General features: G+C 41.2%; 1 protein-coding gene and 1 long non-coding RNA gene across 2 annotated transcripts in view; one reads left to right on the forward strand and one right to left on the reverse strand.

The window, feature by feature from the left end:
• The first annotated feature begins 10599 nt into the window (after positions 1-10599).
• LOC149972889 (trace amine-associated receptor 13c-like) lies at positions 10600-11971 on the forward strand. Its single transcript, XM_090216275.1, has one exon. It carries the CDS (start codon positions 10673-10675, stop codon positions 11630-11632), a length of 960 nt encoding a protein of 319 aa, XP_090072401.1. The 5' UTR covers positions 10600-10672; the 3' UTR covers positions 11633-11971.
• A 265-nt stretch (positions 11972-12236) lies between these two features.
• The window catches only part of LOC118936581 (uncharacterized), a 37727-nt gene continuing 33716 nt past the window's right edge, over positions 12237-16247 (reverse strand). The window contains exon 5 of the long non-coding RNA XR_016490680.1: positions 12237-12948. This is a non-coding gene — a long non-coding RNA (uncharacterized LOC118936581). The remainder of the gene's footprint in view (positions 12949-16247) is intronic.

Raw genomic sequence — 16247 nt, forward strand, 5'->3', positions numbered from 1 at the left:
GGCTACTAGGAGCACCGCCTCTGGGTGAGCGTTTTCTTGTTTGCTTATAGCAGAATTCAGCTCATTCAATGCTATCTTGGTGCCAGCCTCTGACTGTGGTGGTACGTAAACAGCTAAAAAGAATATAGACGAAAACTCTCTCGGCAGGTAATGTGGTCTGCAGCTTATCATGAGAAACTACCTCAGGCGAGCAATGGCTTGAGACTTCCTTAGATATTGCGCACCAGCTGTTGTTCACAAAAATACGTTGACCGCCGCCCCTTGTTTTACCAGATGCCGCTGTTCTATCCTGCCAATACATCGTATAACCATCCAGCTGTATGTTGATATTGTCGTCATTCAGCCACGATTCCATGAAGCATAAAATGTTGCAGTTTTTAATGTCCCGGTGGTAGTTTCATCTTCCCAATAACTTGTCCATTTTATTGTCCAAAGATTGCATGTTTGCGAGCAGAATTCAGAGGAGTGGGAGTTTATTCGATCGCCTCCTACTACTCAGAAGGCAGTCCGCCCTGCGGCCTCTCTTCCTCCGCCTCCTCTTCATGCAGATCACTGGGGTCGGGGCCTGTTCCCGAGGGAGCCGCATATGATCCACCTCGGGCTCGTGAGAGTCGTGAAAGAAGAAAAAGAATTCTGCTAGTCCGTGGTGAGTAATCGAAGTCCTGATGTCTAGAAGTTATTTTCGGTCATAAGAGATGGTAGCGGCAACATTATGTACAAAAATAGTTTAAAAAATAAGTCACAAACAACGCAGATAAACAAACAAAAAAACACAAACTTTAGAAGCATAGAACCAAAATAATAAAATATGCTTTACTGTCCCAATAATTACGGAGGGCACTGTATGTAACCCATTTCAACTAAATGTGGCCTTTACACATCACTGTTAATAGAACCCCATAGGAATGCATTACATCCAGCATAGAGAGATGTAACCCATTTGAACTAAATGCCTTTATGATGAGACCATTTATCCTATGCAGAAAGCAAGTAAAGGTCTTAATGAATATATCTAGTTCCATTGCAGATTTAACCAGTTTTCCAAAATGGCCACCAACCATCTTTATCGGTTCTAATTGGTAGGATTCGCATGGCTATATCTCCATAAGTAAGTGGTACGTATAAAGCCAAATGACGGCTTAACTTCGCTACATCGTACCCATATGCTATTTAGCAGACACTTTTATCCAAAGTGATTTGGATTGAACCCACTATCCTGGTTTTGCAAGTGCCATGCTCTACCAACTGAGCTACAGAGGACCAAGTTACAGTTTATTGTCCTTCTTGAGTAATGGTAGCAACCTTTCACCCTCAAAATAGTCAGAATTAAGATCAATCAAGAAATCTGTAATTCATTTGGAAGTTTACATCTAGCTAAGGTGTTTGGTGCAGTATTTCTCAAGGTTTAAAAAATTGCATGAAAACTATAGTTAGTGCACTGCAGACAGTATTGAGTCAGCTGCTGCTGCGCTCATGACTGATTTCTGAGAACATGTCTACAACTCCATCAGCAGGCTGTCAAACTGTAGTAAATAAAGCACAAGCTATAAGCTGTTTATCAGTGTGGAAAATCACTAGCTTGCTAGCTAAGTTCCATCTCTGTGTTTGTCAATGACGCTAGCTAGCAGCTAGCAGGAACATTGAACATCTAGGCTGACCAGATGGTGACCAGATTTCTGAAATTAAAACCGGGGACATTTCCAGTCAATATACAGTGCCTTGCGAAAGTATTCGGCCCCCTTGAACTTTGCGACCTTTTGCCACATTTCAGGCTTCAAACATAAAGATATAAAACTGTATTTTTTTGTGAAGAATCAACAACAAGTGGGACACAATCATGAAGTGGAACGACATTTATTGGATATTTCAAACTTTTTTAACAAATCAAAAACTGAAAAATTGTGCGTGCAAAATTATTCAGCCCCCTTAAGTTAATACTTTGTAGCGCCACCTTTTGCTGCGATTACAGCTGTAAGTCGCTTGGGGTATGTCTCTATCAGTTTTGCACATCGAGAGACTGAATTTTTTTCCCATTCCTCCTTGCAAAACAGCTCGAGCTCAGTGAGGTTGGATGGAGAGCATTTGTGAACAGCAGTTTTCAGTTCTTTCCACAGATTCTCGATTGGATTCAGGTCTGGACTTTGACTTGGCCATTCTAACACCTGGATATGTTTATTTTTGAACCATTCCATTGTAGATTTTGCTTTATGTTTTGGATCATTGTCTTGTTGGAAGACAAATCTCCGTCCCAGTCTCAGGTCTTTTGCAGACTCCATCAGGTTTTCTTCCAGAATGGTCCTGTATTTGGCTCCATCCATCTTCCCATCAATTTAACCATCTTCCCTGTCCCTGCTGAAGAAAAACAGGCCCAAACCATGATGCTGCCACCACCATGTTTGACAGTGGGGATGGTGTGTTCAGCTGTGTTGCTTTTACGCCAAACATAACGTTTTGCATTGTTGCCAAAAAGTTCAATTTTGGTTTCATCTGACCAGAGCACCTTCTTCCACATGTTTGGTGTGTCTCCCAGGTGGCTTGTGGCAAACTTTAAACAACACTTTTTATGGATGTCTTTAAGAAATGGCTTTCTTGCCACTCTTCCATAAAGGCCAGATTTGTGCAATATACGACTGATTGTTGTCCTATGGACAAAGTCTCCCACCTCAGCTGTAGATCTCTGCAGTTCATCCAGAGTGATCATGGGCCTCTTGGCTGCATCTCTGATCAGTCTTCTCCTTGTATGAGCTGAAAGTTTAGAGGGACGGCCAGGTCTTGGTAGATTTGCAGTGGTCTGATACTCCTTCCATTTCAATATTATCGCTTGCACAGTGCTCCTTGGGATGTTTAAAGCTTGGGAAATCTTTTTGTATCCAAATCCGGCTTTAAACTTCTTCACAACAGTATCTCGGACCTGCCTGGTGTGTTCCTTGTTCTTCATGATGCTCTCTGCGCTTTTAACGGACCTCTGAGACTATCACAGTGCAGGTGCATTTATACGGAGACTTGATTACACACAGGTGGATTGTATTTATCATCATTAGTCACTTAGGTCAACATTGGATCATTCAGAGATCCTCACTGAACTTCTGGAGAGAGTTTGCTGCACTGAAAGTAAAGGGGCTGAATAATTTTGCACGCCCAATTTTTCAGTTTTTGATTTGTTAAAAAAGTTTGAAATATCCAATAAATGTCGTTCCACTTCATGAATACAGTTTTATATCTTTGTGTTAGAAGCCTGAAATGTGGCAAAAGGTCGCAAAGTTCAAGGGGGCCGAATACTTTCGCAAGGCACTGTATCATTAAAATATCCAATGTTGTTATCTATGAAATAAAAAAGGGGGATAATTCCGGTTTCATATATTTAGTCTAACAGGTCCACTGTGATAGAGAAAACAACTATATTACAGAAACACTACAGACAAGACAGAACTCCTGAACAGCCATTCAAGACAAGACAGTCCAATCTGAACAGCCATTCAGTGGTCCTGGTAGTCTGGGTAGACTAAGAGCAGAAGAGAACATGGGCAAAACTGAAAAAACAGACAATAGTATATGTGAAATACTTAACAACATAATAAAGAAATAAGACGATGATGTGATTGGTAACTACCATATAATCTGTATATTTCTCAGAAGAATGTATCTTCTTCAGGATTGCTCTGTCTTTGGCCAGCTTCTCCATGAATTCCTGGCAGGGGAGGTTGACGTTTGTCTTCACAATAAGCATGGCATTGATGGTAAGAACAGTGAACCCATTTCTTGCTGCTGTCCATTTTTTTTACCCCTTTTTCTCCCCAATTTCGTGGTGTCCAATTGTTGTAGTAGCTACTATCTTGTCTCATCGCTACAACTCCCGTATGGGCTCGGGAGAGATGAAGGTTGAAAGTCATGCGTCCTCCGATACACAACCCAACCAGCCGTACTGCTTCTTAACACAGCGAGCATCCAACCCGGAAGCCAGCCGCACCAATGTGTCGGAGGGTGGAGTCGTGCGTGATGAGACAAGGACATCCCTACCGGCCAAGCCCTCCCTAACCCGGACGACGCTAGGCCAATTGTGCGTCGACAGAGCCTGGGCGCGAACCCAGGGACTCTGATGGCACAGCTGGCGCTGCAGTACCACGCCCTTAACCACTGCGCCACCCGGGAGGCCCTGCTGCTGTCCATTTATCATTCATTTGGGAGAACACTCTCTCGACTGGTGCATTACTTCCAGGTAAGCACATGACAATAGACGCTAATCTAGCCACGTTAGTGTGTGGGATGTCGTTCTCTTTGAAGTGGATAACCACCGTGCTCCATCTCTGACTAAGTCGTGTCTCAGATGTTTTCCATTCTTTAAGCAATCCCCCCGTTAGGAACTCTTGCAGGCCAGTAACCTCGTCAAACAATGTATCCTCATTGATGGTCACATTGGGGCATTTTTCCTGCAGTGTGCCTGCTGCCGTCTGGATCTCTTCACGCTGAGGTTGCCTTTTTAAAAGGAGACCATGTAAATATTTTAGATTATCTGTGTGCTTTCCCCATGCTTGCAAGAAGTTCACAGCCGTAGTGAAGAATGATTGGGATGTTTTGGGAAAGCTCTCTTTAGAGCTCTCTTCCCCCCCCCCCCCCAGCTACTCGCCCAAGCCTCTCCAGGTTCTCCTTTACCCAAATCCAGATAGCAGATGTTCTGAAAGAGCTGCAAAACCTGGACCCGTACAAATCAGCTGGGCTTGACAATCTGGACCCTCTATTCCTGAAACTATCCGCCGCCATTGTCGCAACCCCTATTACCAGCCTGTTCAACCTCTCTTTCATATCGTCTGAGATCCCCAAGGATTGGAAAGCTGCCGCAGTCATCCCCCTCTTCAAAGGGGGCGACACCCTGGACCCAAACTGTTACAGACCTATATCCATCCTGCCCTGCCTATCTAAGGTCTTCGAAAGCCAAGTCAACAAACAGGTCACTGACCATCTTGAATCCCACCGTACCTTCTCCGCTGTGCAATCTGGTTTCCGAGCCGGTCACGGGTGTACCTCAGCCACGCTCAAGGTACTAAACGATATCATAACCGCCATCGATAAAAGACAGTACTGTGCAGCCGTCTTCATAGACCTTGCCAAGGCTTTCGACTCTGTCAATCACCGTATTCTTATAGGCAGACTCAGTAGCCTCGGTTTTTCGGATGACTGCCTTGCCTGGTTCACCAATTACTTTGCAGACAGAGTTCAGTGTGTCAAATCGGAGGGCATGCTGTCCGGTCCTCTGGCAGTCTCTATGGGGGTGCCACAGGGTTCAATTCTCGGGCCGACTCTTTTCTCTGTATATATCAATGATGTTTCTCATGCTGCGGGCGATTCCCTGATCCACCTCTACGCAGACGACACCATTCTATATACTTCCGGCCCGTCCTTGGACACTGTGCTATCTAACCTCCAAACGAGCTTCAATGCCATACAGCACTCCTTCCGTGGCCTCCAACTGCTCTTAAACGCTAGTAAAACCAAATGCATGCTTTTCAACCGTTCGCTGCCTGCACCCGCACGCCTGACCAGCATCACCACCCTGGATGGTTCCGACCTTGAATATGTGGACATCTATAAGTACCTAGGTGTCTGGCTAGACTCTAAACTCTCCTTCCAGACCCATATCAAACATCTCCAATCGAAAATCAAATCAAGAGTCGGCTTTCTATTCCGCAACAAAGCCTCCTTCACTCACGCCGCCAAACTTACCCTAGTAAAACTGACTATCCTACCGATCCTCGACTTCGGCGATGTCATCTACAAAATTGTTTCCAACACTCTACTCAGCAAACTGGATGCAGTTTATCACAGTGCCATCCGTTTTGTCACTAAAGCACCTTATACCACCCACCACTGCGACTTGTATGCTCTAGTCGGCTGGCCCTCGCTACATATTCGTCGCCAGACCCACTGGCTCCAGGTCATCTACAAGTCCATGCTAGGTAAAGCTCCGCCTTATCTCAGTTCACTGGTTACGATGGCAACACCCATCCGTAGCACGCGCTCCAGCAGGTGTATCTCACTGATCATCCCTAAAGCCAACACCTCATTTGGCCGCCTTTCGTTCCAGTTCTCTGCTGCCTGTGATTGGAACGAATTGCAAAAATCGCTGAAGTTGGAGACTTTTATCTCCCTCACCAACTTCAAACATCTGCTATCTGAGCAGCTAACCGATCGCTGCAGCTGTACATAGTCTATTGGTAAATAGCCCACCCATTTTCACCTACCTCATCCCCATACTGTTTTTATTTATTTATTTTTCTGCTCTTTTGCACACCAATATCTCTACCTGTACATAACCATCTGATCATTTATCACTCCAGTGTTAATCTGCATAATTGTAATTATTTGCCTACCTTCTCATGCCTTTTGCACACAATGTATATATAGACTCCCCTTTTTTCTACTGTGTTATTGACTTGTTAATTGTTTACTCCATGTGTAACTCTGTGTTGTCTGTTCACACTGCTATGCCTTATCTTGGCCAGGTCGCAGTTGCAAATGAGAACTTGTTCTCAACTAGCCTACCTGGTTAAATAAAGGTGAAATAAAAAAAAGACATTCCTTCATTTCCCTCTAGCTCTCTCAGAAGTCCTCTGACCAAAACTGGAATGAAGTTGTCATCACATCTTGCAGTCAATTTTGCCTCAATGTTTCTCAGAATTGCAGCTGACTCCACAGCACAGCGGTCCTGGCATTCAAGCATCACTGAATATGGTCAATTTCCATGGACAAAGGCCAGCCAAAGTTCAGCCAGTTGATCTTCGAACATTGCTCACAGGACAACAGGGCATTTGTCTTCAGAAAGAAAAAAGGATTTCAATGGCACATACCTTTTCAACACTCTTTCTAGAGCAGGGCGCATGGACAGCCAGCGAACATTGCTGTGTCTTAAAATGTTATGGTACTCCTGGTCAACAAACTCACAAAAGCTCTTCAGTCTTTCTACTCTGATGGTGAAAAGATCCAAATATTTTTGTGAGCAGGTACTCAACTTCAAGGGGAATCATATCCAAAGCTGTTCTGGCCGTGTTATGAATGATGTGGGCAGGACAACCTAAGCCAAACACCTCCCGCTGCAGAGCATTTTTAACTTTGGTATGGACATTAACCCTCCCCAGCCTATTCAGTCATCCAAAGTTGGTATTTGTGTTGTTGGCAGAGAATGCCACGACTTTGTTTTCCAGGTTACATTTTTGGATGACCCCCAGGACCTCAGCTGCAATCTCCTCTGCCGTTTCTCCTTTCAATTCAACAAAATCATGCAGTTTTGTTTCCCCATATGTGTTGCACCCATACATCTTACAATATCTGACTACTACTGGCAGCAGCTTTACATGTCCATGATTGGACGCATCAATGGACAGGGACACAAATTCAACCTGGTCTAGGTCCTGTGTTACCAAAGTAGTTGCCCATGTTGCTAACACGTTACTCACTGTGGCTTCACATTTTGTCCTAGCACATGTAAACTTCGGCTCATAAAGCTTTCGTGTCAGTTGTGCTGTGCAGTCCATAGATCAGTAACTATGATTGTGTCGCTGTCACGGTCTTCCTCCTCTTCATCTGAAGAGGAGAGGCGAGAAGGATCGGAGGACCAAAATACGGCGTGGTATATGTTGATGATGAATATTTAATTAAAGAAAGTACTGAACACTGAATACAAAAACAATAAACAAATAACGACTGTGAAGCTATCATAAGGACTGTGCTGACACAAGCCACTAACATAGACAATCACCCACAAACAAACAGTGAAACCCAGGCTATGATTCTCAATCAGAGACAACTAATGACACCTGCCTCTGATTGAAAACCATACTAGGCCGAAACATAGAAATCCAAAAATCATAGAAAAACAAACATAGACTGCCCACCACAACTCACGCCCTGACCATACTAAATAATTACAAAAACAACAGAAATAAAGGTCAGAACGTGACAGTCGCATAGTGTGGTATGCAAAGACACCCTCCTGCACAGCTAAATCATATTGTTCTTGGGAAGGCTCTACCTTCTTGAAGAATGTGGTGACAGAGGGCAAACTAACACGGCCAATCAGAGAGGCTTTATGCTTTTTCGTCTGTTGATGTTCTACCACTGCCGTTCTTCCCCCACTGCCAATTGAAAAAGAGGAATTTCAAAGGGTGCAGTAAACCATTCTATCGTCTTAACCTGAGCGTATAAATGGAAATTCTCTCATCATGTTGTCATTAAAATGGCATTTCCGTTTCTTGGAAAGAGCCATTGTACCTCCTCTGTCTGCTCTTCTTTACTCTCCTTGTGTCACTCTTCTAACTATTAACTTTTTCTTCTCCTCCTCTTTTCTTCACTCGTCTTCCTGCTCTTTCTACCTTTCCCTTTCTTTACCTTTCCACCTCACTCTTCCACACTCTCCTCGCTTCACTCTTTTACTCCCTTAACTTTTCCTTCTCCTTCCTCTCCAATCTTTAATAATAAATAGTACACTATTAGATAAAATACTTTGGTTAACAGATTCCCATTGCTTGCCTCATTTTTGTATTTTATCTATAAAAAAAGGGTTTGCAATAATAAATTGCCAGGCTCTGTAATCATATCTTTACCTTTCCTCCTCTATCTCTTTCACTCTTCTTCCTATCCAGTCTTCCTCCTCTCCACTCTAACATGTCTGAGTTGCTGCAGGCCTGTCTCACTGTTCTGTCTCACTGGTTCTATTGTAGGATTGGTTAGAGCGCAATCTGTGCAGCAGTTTCTCCATGCATGACAATTCTGGCGTTACACCATCCCCTGTTAGTGGGCAGGACTCAACTCAAAACTCAACCGTCAAATTTACAAGTGATCTAGGAAAATACCAGGTTACTTAAATGAAAATATATATATATGTTTTGTGAGATATTACCAAAATTATGCGATTTACACTTTTATACACTCTCAGAATGACCTGGAACATATCAATGGTTAAACAATAATCACACAACACAGAGCTTAGTACTAGTACTATTAGTACTATTGATTAGTAAATGGTTTAAATATACAAAATCCAATGACTCATTAAAACATCATTTAAAAGTTATTTATAAATGTGAAAATACCTAGCTGACTAACATTTAACAAATATGGGAGAAATGATTCATAAATGGTCACAAAACTGTAAAGGCCTGTAAATGCTTTATTACTGAATGTTATTATAAAGTGTTTGTCTGAAGTCTGATTCACACAATCACACTGTTTACTGTTACAGAACAGTATTTAGACTTGTATTATAGGTGGTCCTTGTGCCCAGGGTCTGGGGGCTACCGCTGAAGCTGTTTTTTTTAACCTTTATTTAACGAGGCAAGTCAGTTAAGAAAAAATTCTTATTTTCAATGACGGCCTACGAACAGTGAGTTAACTGCCTGTTCAGGGGCAGAACAACAGATTTGTACCTTGTCAGCTCGGGGATTTGACTTCAGTTACTAGTCCAACTAGTCTAACGCTCTACTCAATAGGCTACCCTGCCGCCCCGGAGGGCTAACTTGATTAAATGGCTAATATTGAATTATTCCAAAAGATTTGTCATTTTTTTCTGAAAGGTTATTTTATAAGTGATTTTGAGATGATTTATTCAACTAAATTAAATGGAAATTACATTTATTATTTTGTTTAAATCAGAGAAAACAACACACCAGAAAAGGAAAACAACATTACGGGGTGATTGGGTCAGACAGTGTTGTTGTTCTGATGTCTGACAAATAATATTTGTCCCCGTGATGTAACTGAGGCAGAGTCTACCTCAACTTGAAGAAGTACTATTCATAATTTCGTTCAGATGGACATTTCTAAACGTCTATGGAATGTTCATATAGAATGCCACTATTCATTTTGACTGCATGTGCTCTAGTGCATACCCCATACTGCCCTACAAAGGCAAAACACAGTTACTACATCATTTATTTTACTGCAAAATCTGACTTCAAAGTCTTTTTCTGTCTAGACAGACACCAATTGCTGATACTCCATGATATATTCTGATCAACTGGCTTGTTCTTGTGTCAGGAAACTAAATACCACATTAATCAGATAATATACCTGAATTCGTAGTTACTGCGTTTTGTCTTTGTAGGGCAGCATCAAATTATGCCATTCATCAACTTTCCTACTGTCAACTTTCCTAAACACTGACCAGCTGACATGTGGTGTGCCGTCATCTCTCCTGAGGTTGTGGAATATTGTCCAAACTGAGCACTGACATCCCCCAAACCAGTTAGTCAGCACAGTCACCCTACTTCCCATGTGAAATAGCCTTTGAGTAACCAAAACATCACCTATACTATATTTTCCATATTAAAATGCTCAGTTGAGAAAATGTATCTTTATTCTAATTTCTAACTATCAATAAGGTTGAAAGGACAGGCTAAGTGGGCACAGAAACATCCAATCCTCTCATATATTACATCATAAATTATTTGTTTATCTAAACATTAGTTAATTTGTGTGTGTGTGTGTGTGTGTGTGTGTGTGTGTGTGTGTGTGTGTGTGTGTGTGTGTGTGTGTAGAGAGACGCTGGGGAGGGGAGTTTCTGTCAGTAACTCAGGGATAAATAGAGAGGCAGAGCTCAGAGTTTGTCAGAAGGCTGACCTGACAGGGTCACACACAGGACCAAGCAGGAGCAGGACCTCAGCATTTCTACCCTTTATTACAAATGGAAAAACATGAAGATGTTCAATATTGTTTTCAAGACAGAAACTCTTCTTGCAGAAAGGCTTTGCTATCGACATCTATCTACATAACACTGTACATCTTCTTCTCATTGATTTCAGCAGTTACAGTATTTTTGAACCTACTGGTGATCATCTCCATCTCTCACTTCAAGCAGCTCCACACTACAACCAACCTGCTCATCCTCTCTCTGGCTGTAGCAGATCTCCTGGTGGGACTGATTGTGATACCAGTAACGACTGTAGCAATAATGGAATCATGCTGGGGCTTTGGGGAATATTTCTGTGTGTTTCATTTATATATGGCTTTTTTATGTGCTTCTTTATCTCTGGGCAATTTGGTCTTGATTTCTATTGACCGCTATGTTGCTGTGTGTGATCCCTTAATGTACCACTCTAAAACAACAATAACAAGAATGACGTGTTGTATATCCATTACCTGGTGTTGTTGTATCATATACCGTGCTGCTATTGTAAATAGCTTTGTAAATGTACAGGTACCCAGTAGGTGTTTGAATGAATGTTTTATTGTTGAAGGGTTTATGTGGGGTAAAATAATGGACATTGTTATTACAATGGTTGTCCCGTGCTCTATTATTATAACACTTTATATGAAAATCTTTGTGGTGGCCAGATCACAGGCCAGAAAGGTGTTTTCAAAAGAGGCTGCCAGAGTGTCTGGTGTTAAAACTGTACAGACAAATAAGTCTGAGAGAAAAGCAGCAAAAACTCTTTCTATTGTTGTTGTCAACTATTTCGTTTGTTGGATTCCATCTCTATTTGTTTTCTTTTTTTTGTCATTTTTAAGTGATAATTTATCACTTTTCATCCGTTTTGTGCCACTTGTTAATTCCTTAATTAATCCAATAATTTATGCTTTCTTTTATCCTTGGTTCAGAGTGACAGCTAAACTTATTTTATCTCTCAAGTTAAGGCGTTCATAGTACTATGTTTTTATTCCTAAATTTGACGAACGTAGGTTTGATATAGTTATGTTATAGAATTGTTGTAATTTCGTCTTTCATGTAACAATACACTGACACTACTTATCTCAGTGTTGTCATCATAAATACATGTGGTGTAGAATGTTTTGTCTGGATTGGATTGGAATGACTTGGAGAAGGTATAAGCTTGTTATATAAAATACATTGTAGTAATTTTAGGGTTGTATTTTCCAAATATCAAAGCCTGTTGATGTCCCATGGTATTTGATGTGGGCCACAGGAAGATTAGCTGATGTTTTTGCAGTGGATAATGGGGATCCTAATAAACACCAAAATTATAAATAGTATGTAAGTATTCTAAAAGTTCATTTCAAGAATGTCATGAGTCATTCTATGTATTGTCTAACATCACCCTCTAGTGGTGTAATTTGGACACAACGCCTGCAACGAGCGCTGTAAAGCTGAAATGTACAATACTGCAAGATATCAGATAACATCCAGGTCTAACTAAATTGTGTAAGTAGTTGATGGTAAAATGTAAGAATATGCAATTATTGGTAACACTTTATAATGTTCAGTTATAAACCATTTCTAAGGCATTTACAGTGTTAACCATTTATTATTAATTCCACATTTGCAAAATTTTACTCAGATATTCTCACATTTATAAATAACTACTACATTATATGCGTTAATTATTTAAAACTACAGTGCAAGACACTTCAACACTACATCACTGCTGACAGGTCAGGGATCACTTAAGAGCAGCTCTCTCAGATGCTGTGAATATAGAGAGTGGGTATCACACTAAAGAATTTGTAATGGATTAGTAAATAGTTTATTTATAATTAGGGATACAGCGACCAGTGAAGCTCTTCCATTTTGCCAACTGCTCCCTCATGATTACCAGCAGCTGAGCTGAACAGGATTGCTGGATAATTATATACAATAATGACAGTGGGCAGGTAACCCTCAACTGGAACGGGACAGCCTTCCCCCGGGTGGTGGGATATGAAGGTGTCTGTGGTCAGTGCGTGGCCTGGATGTGGCTGCAGCTCCAGCACCAGTCCATAGTTATGACCCGGTTTATGCCAGTTCTCTGCCTGCGCTGTGAGGTATCTGGGCTCTGGTTCTAGCTTAACCAACTGGGACAGCACTAGCCTGCATTTGGCCTTGTAGCTTGATCCTCTCCCTTGTACAGTGACACACTGAGGGCCTGTGGCACCAGGAGGAACCTTGGTGTGCGGAAGACAGACATGTTGAGGAACAGATGTTTCTCCACGCATCCGTGGCAGCTGCTGCTATAACCTGTCTACCTGCAGGGGACAGACAAAACAAGACTTATTAGGTTCACACTCTAGAAGTAGGACCTAGACTTCAATTGACAGTACTTGAAATGTCAGAGTCAATATAGGCCTTTAGCTGCAATAAACAAACCAAATGCTCTCCGACTTAGCCTGCCTCATTCCTTTTTCATTGGTTAATTTTTGCCCAAAAACAAATGGGAGTGAATGAACTTCAGATGCAGTTGTTTTCAAAAACCAAATGGTACAGTAATCAAATCAATAAAAAAAAATAATATTTGTCACATACACACGGTTAGCAGATGTTAATGCGAGTGTAGCGAAATGCTTGTGCTTCTAGTTCCGACAATGCAGTAATAACCAACGAGTAATCTAACCTAACAATTCCAAAACTACTACCTTATACACACAAGTGTAAAGGGATAAAGAATATGTACATAAAGATATGAACGAGTGATGGTACATAACGGCATAGGCAAGATGCAGTAGATGGTATCGAGTACAGTGTATATACAGTGGGGCAAAAAAGTATTTAGTCAGCCACCAATTGTGCAAGTTCTCCCACACAATGAGAAAAATAAAATCCAGAAAATCACATTGTAGGATTGTAACTTCAAAAACAAATAAGAGTTTTTGTATGAGGTCACAGTCTGCAAAATCTGTGTCACCGAGCGTAATGATGAAGTTGGGCACCTGCTAAAATCCTATTTCCTATTGAACATACTTCTTTCTGAAATATATATTATAATTTGATTACATTTTAGCGTGTCTGAGGAGAAAATACAAATGAATTTTGACCTGTTGAAACAAAGTTTAGGGGAAGGTTTTCAGATTCCTTTCTCTGCAAGTTGAACGAATGGATTACTCAAATCGATGGCGCCAACTAAACAGACTTTTTGGGATATAAAGAAGGATTTTATTAAACAAAACGACACTACATGTTATCTCTGGGACCCATTGGATGACAAATCAGAGGAAGATTTTCAAAAAGTAAGTGAATATTTCATCTTTAATATGTGAATGTATGAAACCTGTGCCTCAAATAATCACATGGAATGTTTTCGCTGTAATAGCCACTGTAAATTGGACAGTGCAGTTAGATTAACTATAATTTAAGCTTTCAGCCGATATAAGACTCTTATGTGTACCTAAATGTTTAAAATCTATAATAATTATTTGAATTTATTTGAGTTACGCGCCCTCCAGTTTAAATGGAAGTTGTTCCGCTAGCGTGACGTCTATCCCCAACATGCTGATAGAAATTTGGTCAAACGGATTTAAGTTTACCTGCATTAATAATTATACTCTTGAAGCTAGGGGGCACTATTTTTATGTTTGGAAAAATAACGTTCCCAAAGTAAACGGCCTATTTCTCAGGACCAGATGCTAGAATATGCATATAATTGACAGATTAGGATAGAAAACACTCTAAAGTTTCCAAAACTGTCAAAATATTGTCTGTGAGTATAACAGAACTGATATTGCAGGCAAAACCCTGAGAAATATCAAACCAGGAAGTGACTCTTATTTAGAAACCTCTGAGTTCCTATGCGTCCCTATTGAGCAGTGAATGAGATATCAACCAGATTCCTTTTTCTATGGCTTCCCTAATGTGTCTAGTGTCACAATACATAGTTTCAGGCTTTTATTTTGAAAAATGAGCCTGAACGTCAACATTGCATCAGTGGTCAGCTGAAGCCTCTCAGAGTGTTTTGTGCGTAAAGGACAAATGCGGCCATTGTTTCTCTCTTTCCTACTAAGAAGCCATCTGTCCCGGTTGATATATTACTGAATAGATATTTGAAAAACACCTTGAGGATTGATTATAAACAACGTTTGCCATGTTTCTGTCGATATTATGGAGCTAATTTTGAATATTTTTTAGCGTTGTCGTGACCGCAATTTCCGGTCGAATTCTCAGCCAAACGTGAAGAACTAACGGAGTTATTTCGGCTACAAAAATAATATTTTTGGAAAAAAGGAACATTTGCTATCTAACTGGGAGTCTTCTGAGTGAAAACATCCGAAGCTCATCAAAGGTAAACGATTTCATTTGATTGCTTTTCTGATTTTCGTGACCAGGTTGCCTGCTGCTAGCTAGGCATAATGCTATGCTAGGCCATCGATAAACTTACACAAATGCTTGTCTTGCTTTGGCTGTAAAGCATATTTGCAAAATCTGAGATGACAGGGTGATTAACAAAAGGCTAAGCTGTGTTTCAATATATTTCACTTGTGATTTTGAATAATGACTATTTTCTAGTAATATTTATGTCCGTTGCGTTATGCTAATTAGTGTCAGTTGATGATTACGCTCCTGGATCCGGGATGGGTAGTTACAAGAGTTAACTTGGGTCAAACGTGGTAGCCTTCCACAAGCTTCTCCACAATAAGTTGGGTGAATTTTGGCCCATTCCTCCTGACAGAGCTGGTGTAACTGAGTCAGGTTTGTAGGCCTCCTTGCTCGCACACGCTTTTTCAGATGTGCCAACAACTTTTCCATAGAATTTAGGTCAGGGCTCTGTGATGGCCACTCCAATACCTTGACTTTCTTGTCCTTAAGCCATTTTGCCATTACTTTGGAAGTATGCTTGATGTCATTGTCCATTTGGAAGACCCATTTGCGACCAAGTTTTTACTTCCTGACTGATGTCTTGAGATGTTGCTTCAATATATCCACATAATTTTCCTTTCCCACGATGCCATCTATTTTGTGAAGTGCACCAGACCCTCCTGCAGCAAAGCACCCCCACTAGATGATGCTGCCACCCCCGTGCTTCACGGTTGAGATGGTGTTCTTTGGCTTGCAAGCATCCCCCTTTTCCTCCAAACATAACGATGGTCATTATGGCCCAACAGTTCTTTATTTGTTTCATCAGACCAGAGGACATTTCTCCAAAAAGTAGGATTTTTGTCCCCATGTGCAGTTGCAAACCGTAGTCTGGCTGTTTTATGGCGGTTTTGGAGCAGTGGCTTCTTCCTTGCTGAGCGGCCTCTCAGGTTATGTCGATATAGGACTGGTTTTTAGTGTGGATATAGATACTTTTGTACCTGTTTTCTTCAGCATCTTCACAAGGTCCTTTGCTGTTGTTCAAGGATTGATTTGCACTTTTCGCACCAAAGTACGTTCATCTCAGGTTATGTCGATATAGGTCTGGTTTTACTGTGGATATAGATACTTTTGTACTTTTTTTTTTCTTCAGCATCTTCACAAGGTCCTTTGCTGTTGTTTTAGGATTGATTGCACTTTTCGCACCAAAGTACGTTCATCTCTAGGAGACAGAACGCATCTCATTCCTGTACTTGCGTAC

This window comes from Oncorhynchus mykiss, chromosome 22 (assembly GCF_057628025.1).
Source record: "Oncorhynchus mykiss isolate SJ-2025 chromosome 22, ASM5762802v1, whole genome shotgun sequence".
In the NCBI taxonomy this organism is placed as follows: Eukaryota; Metazoa; Chordata; class Actinopteri; order Salmoniformes; family Salmonidae; genus Oncorhynchus; species Oncorhynchus mykiss.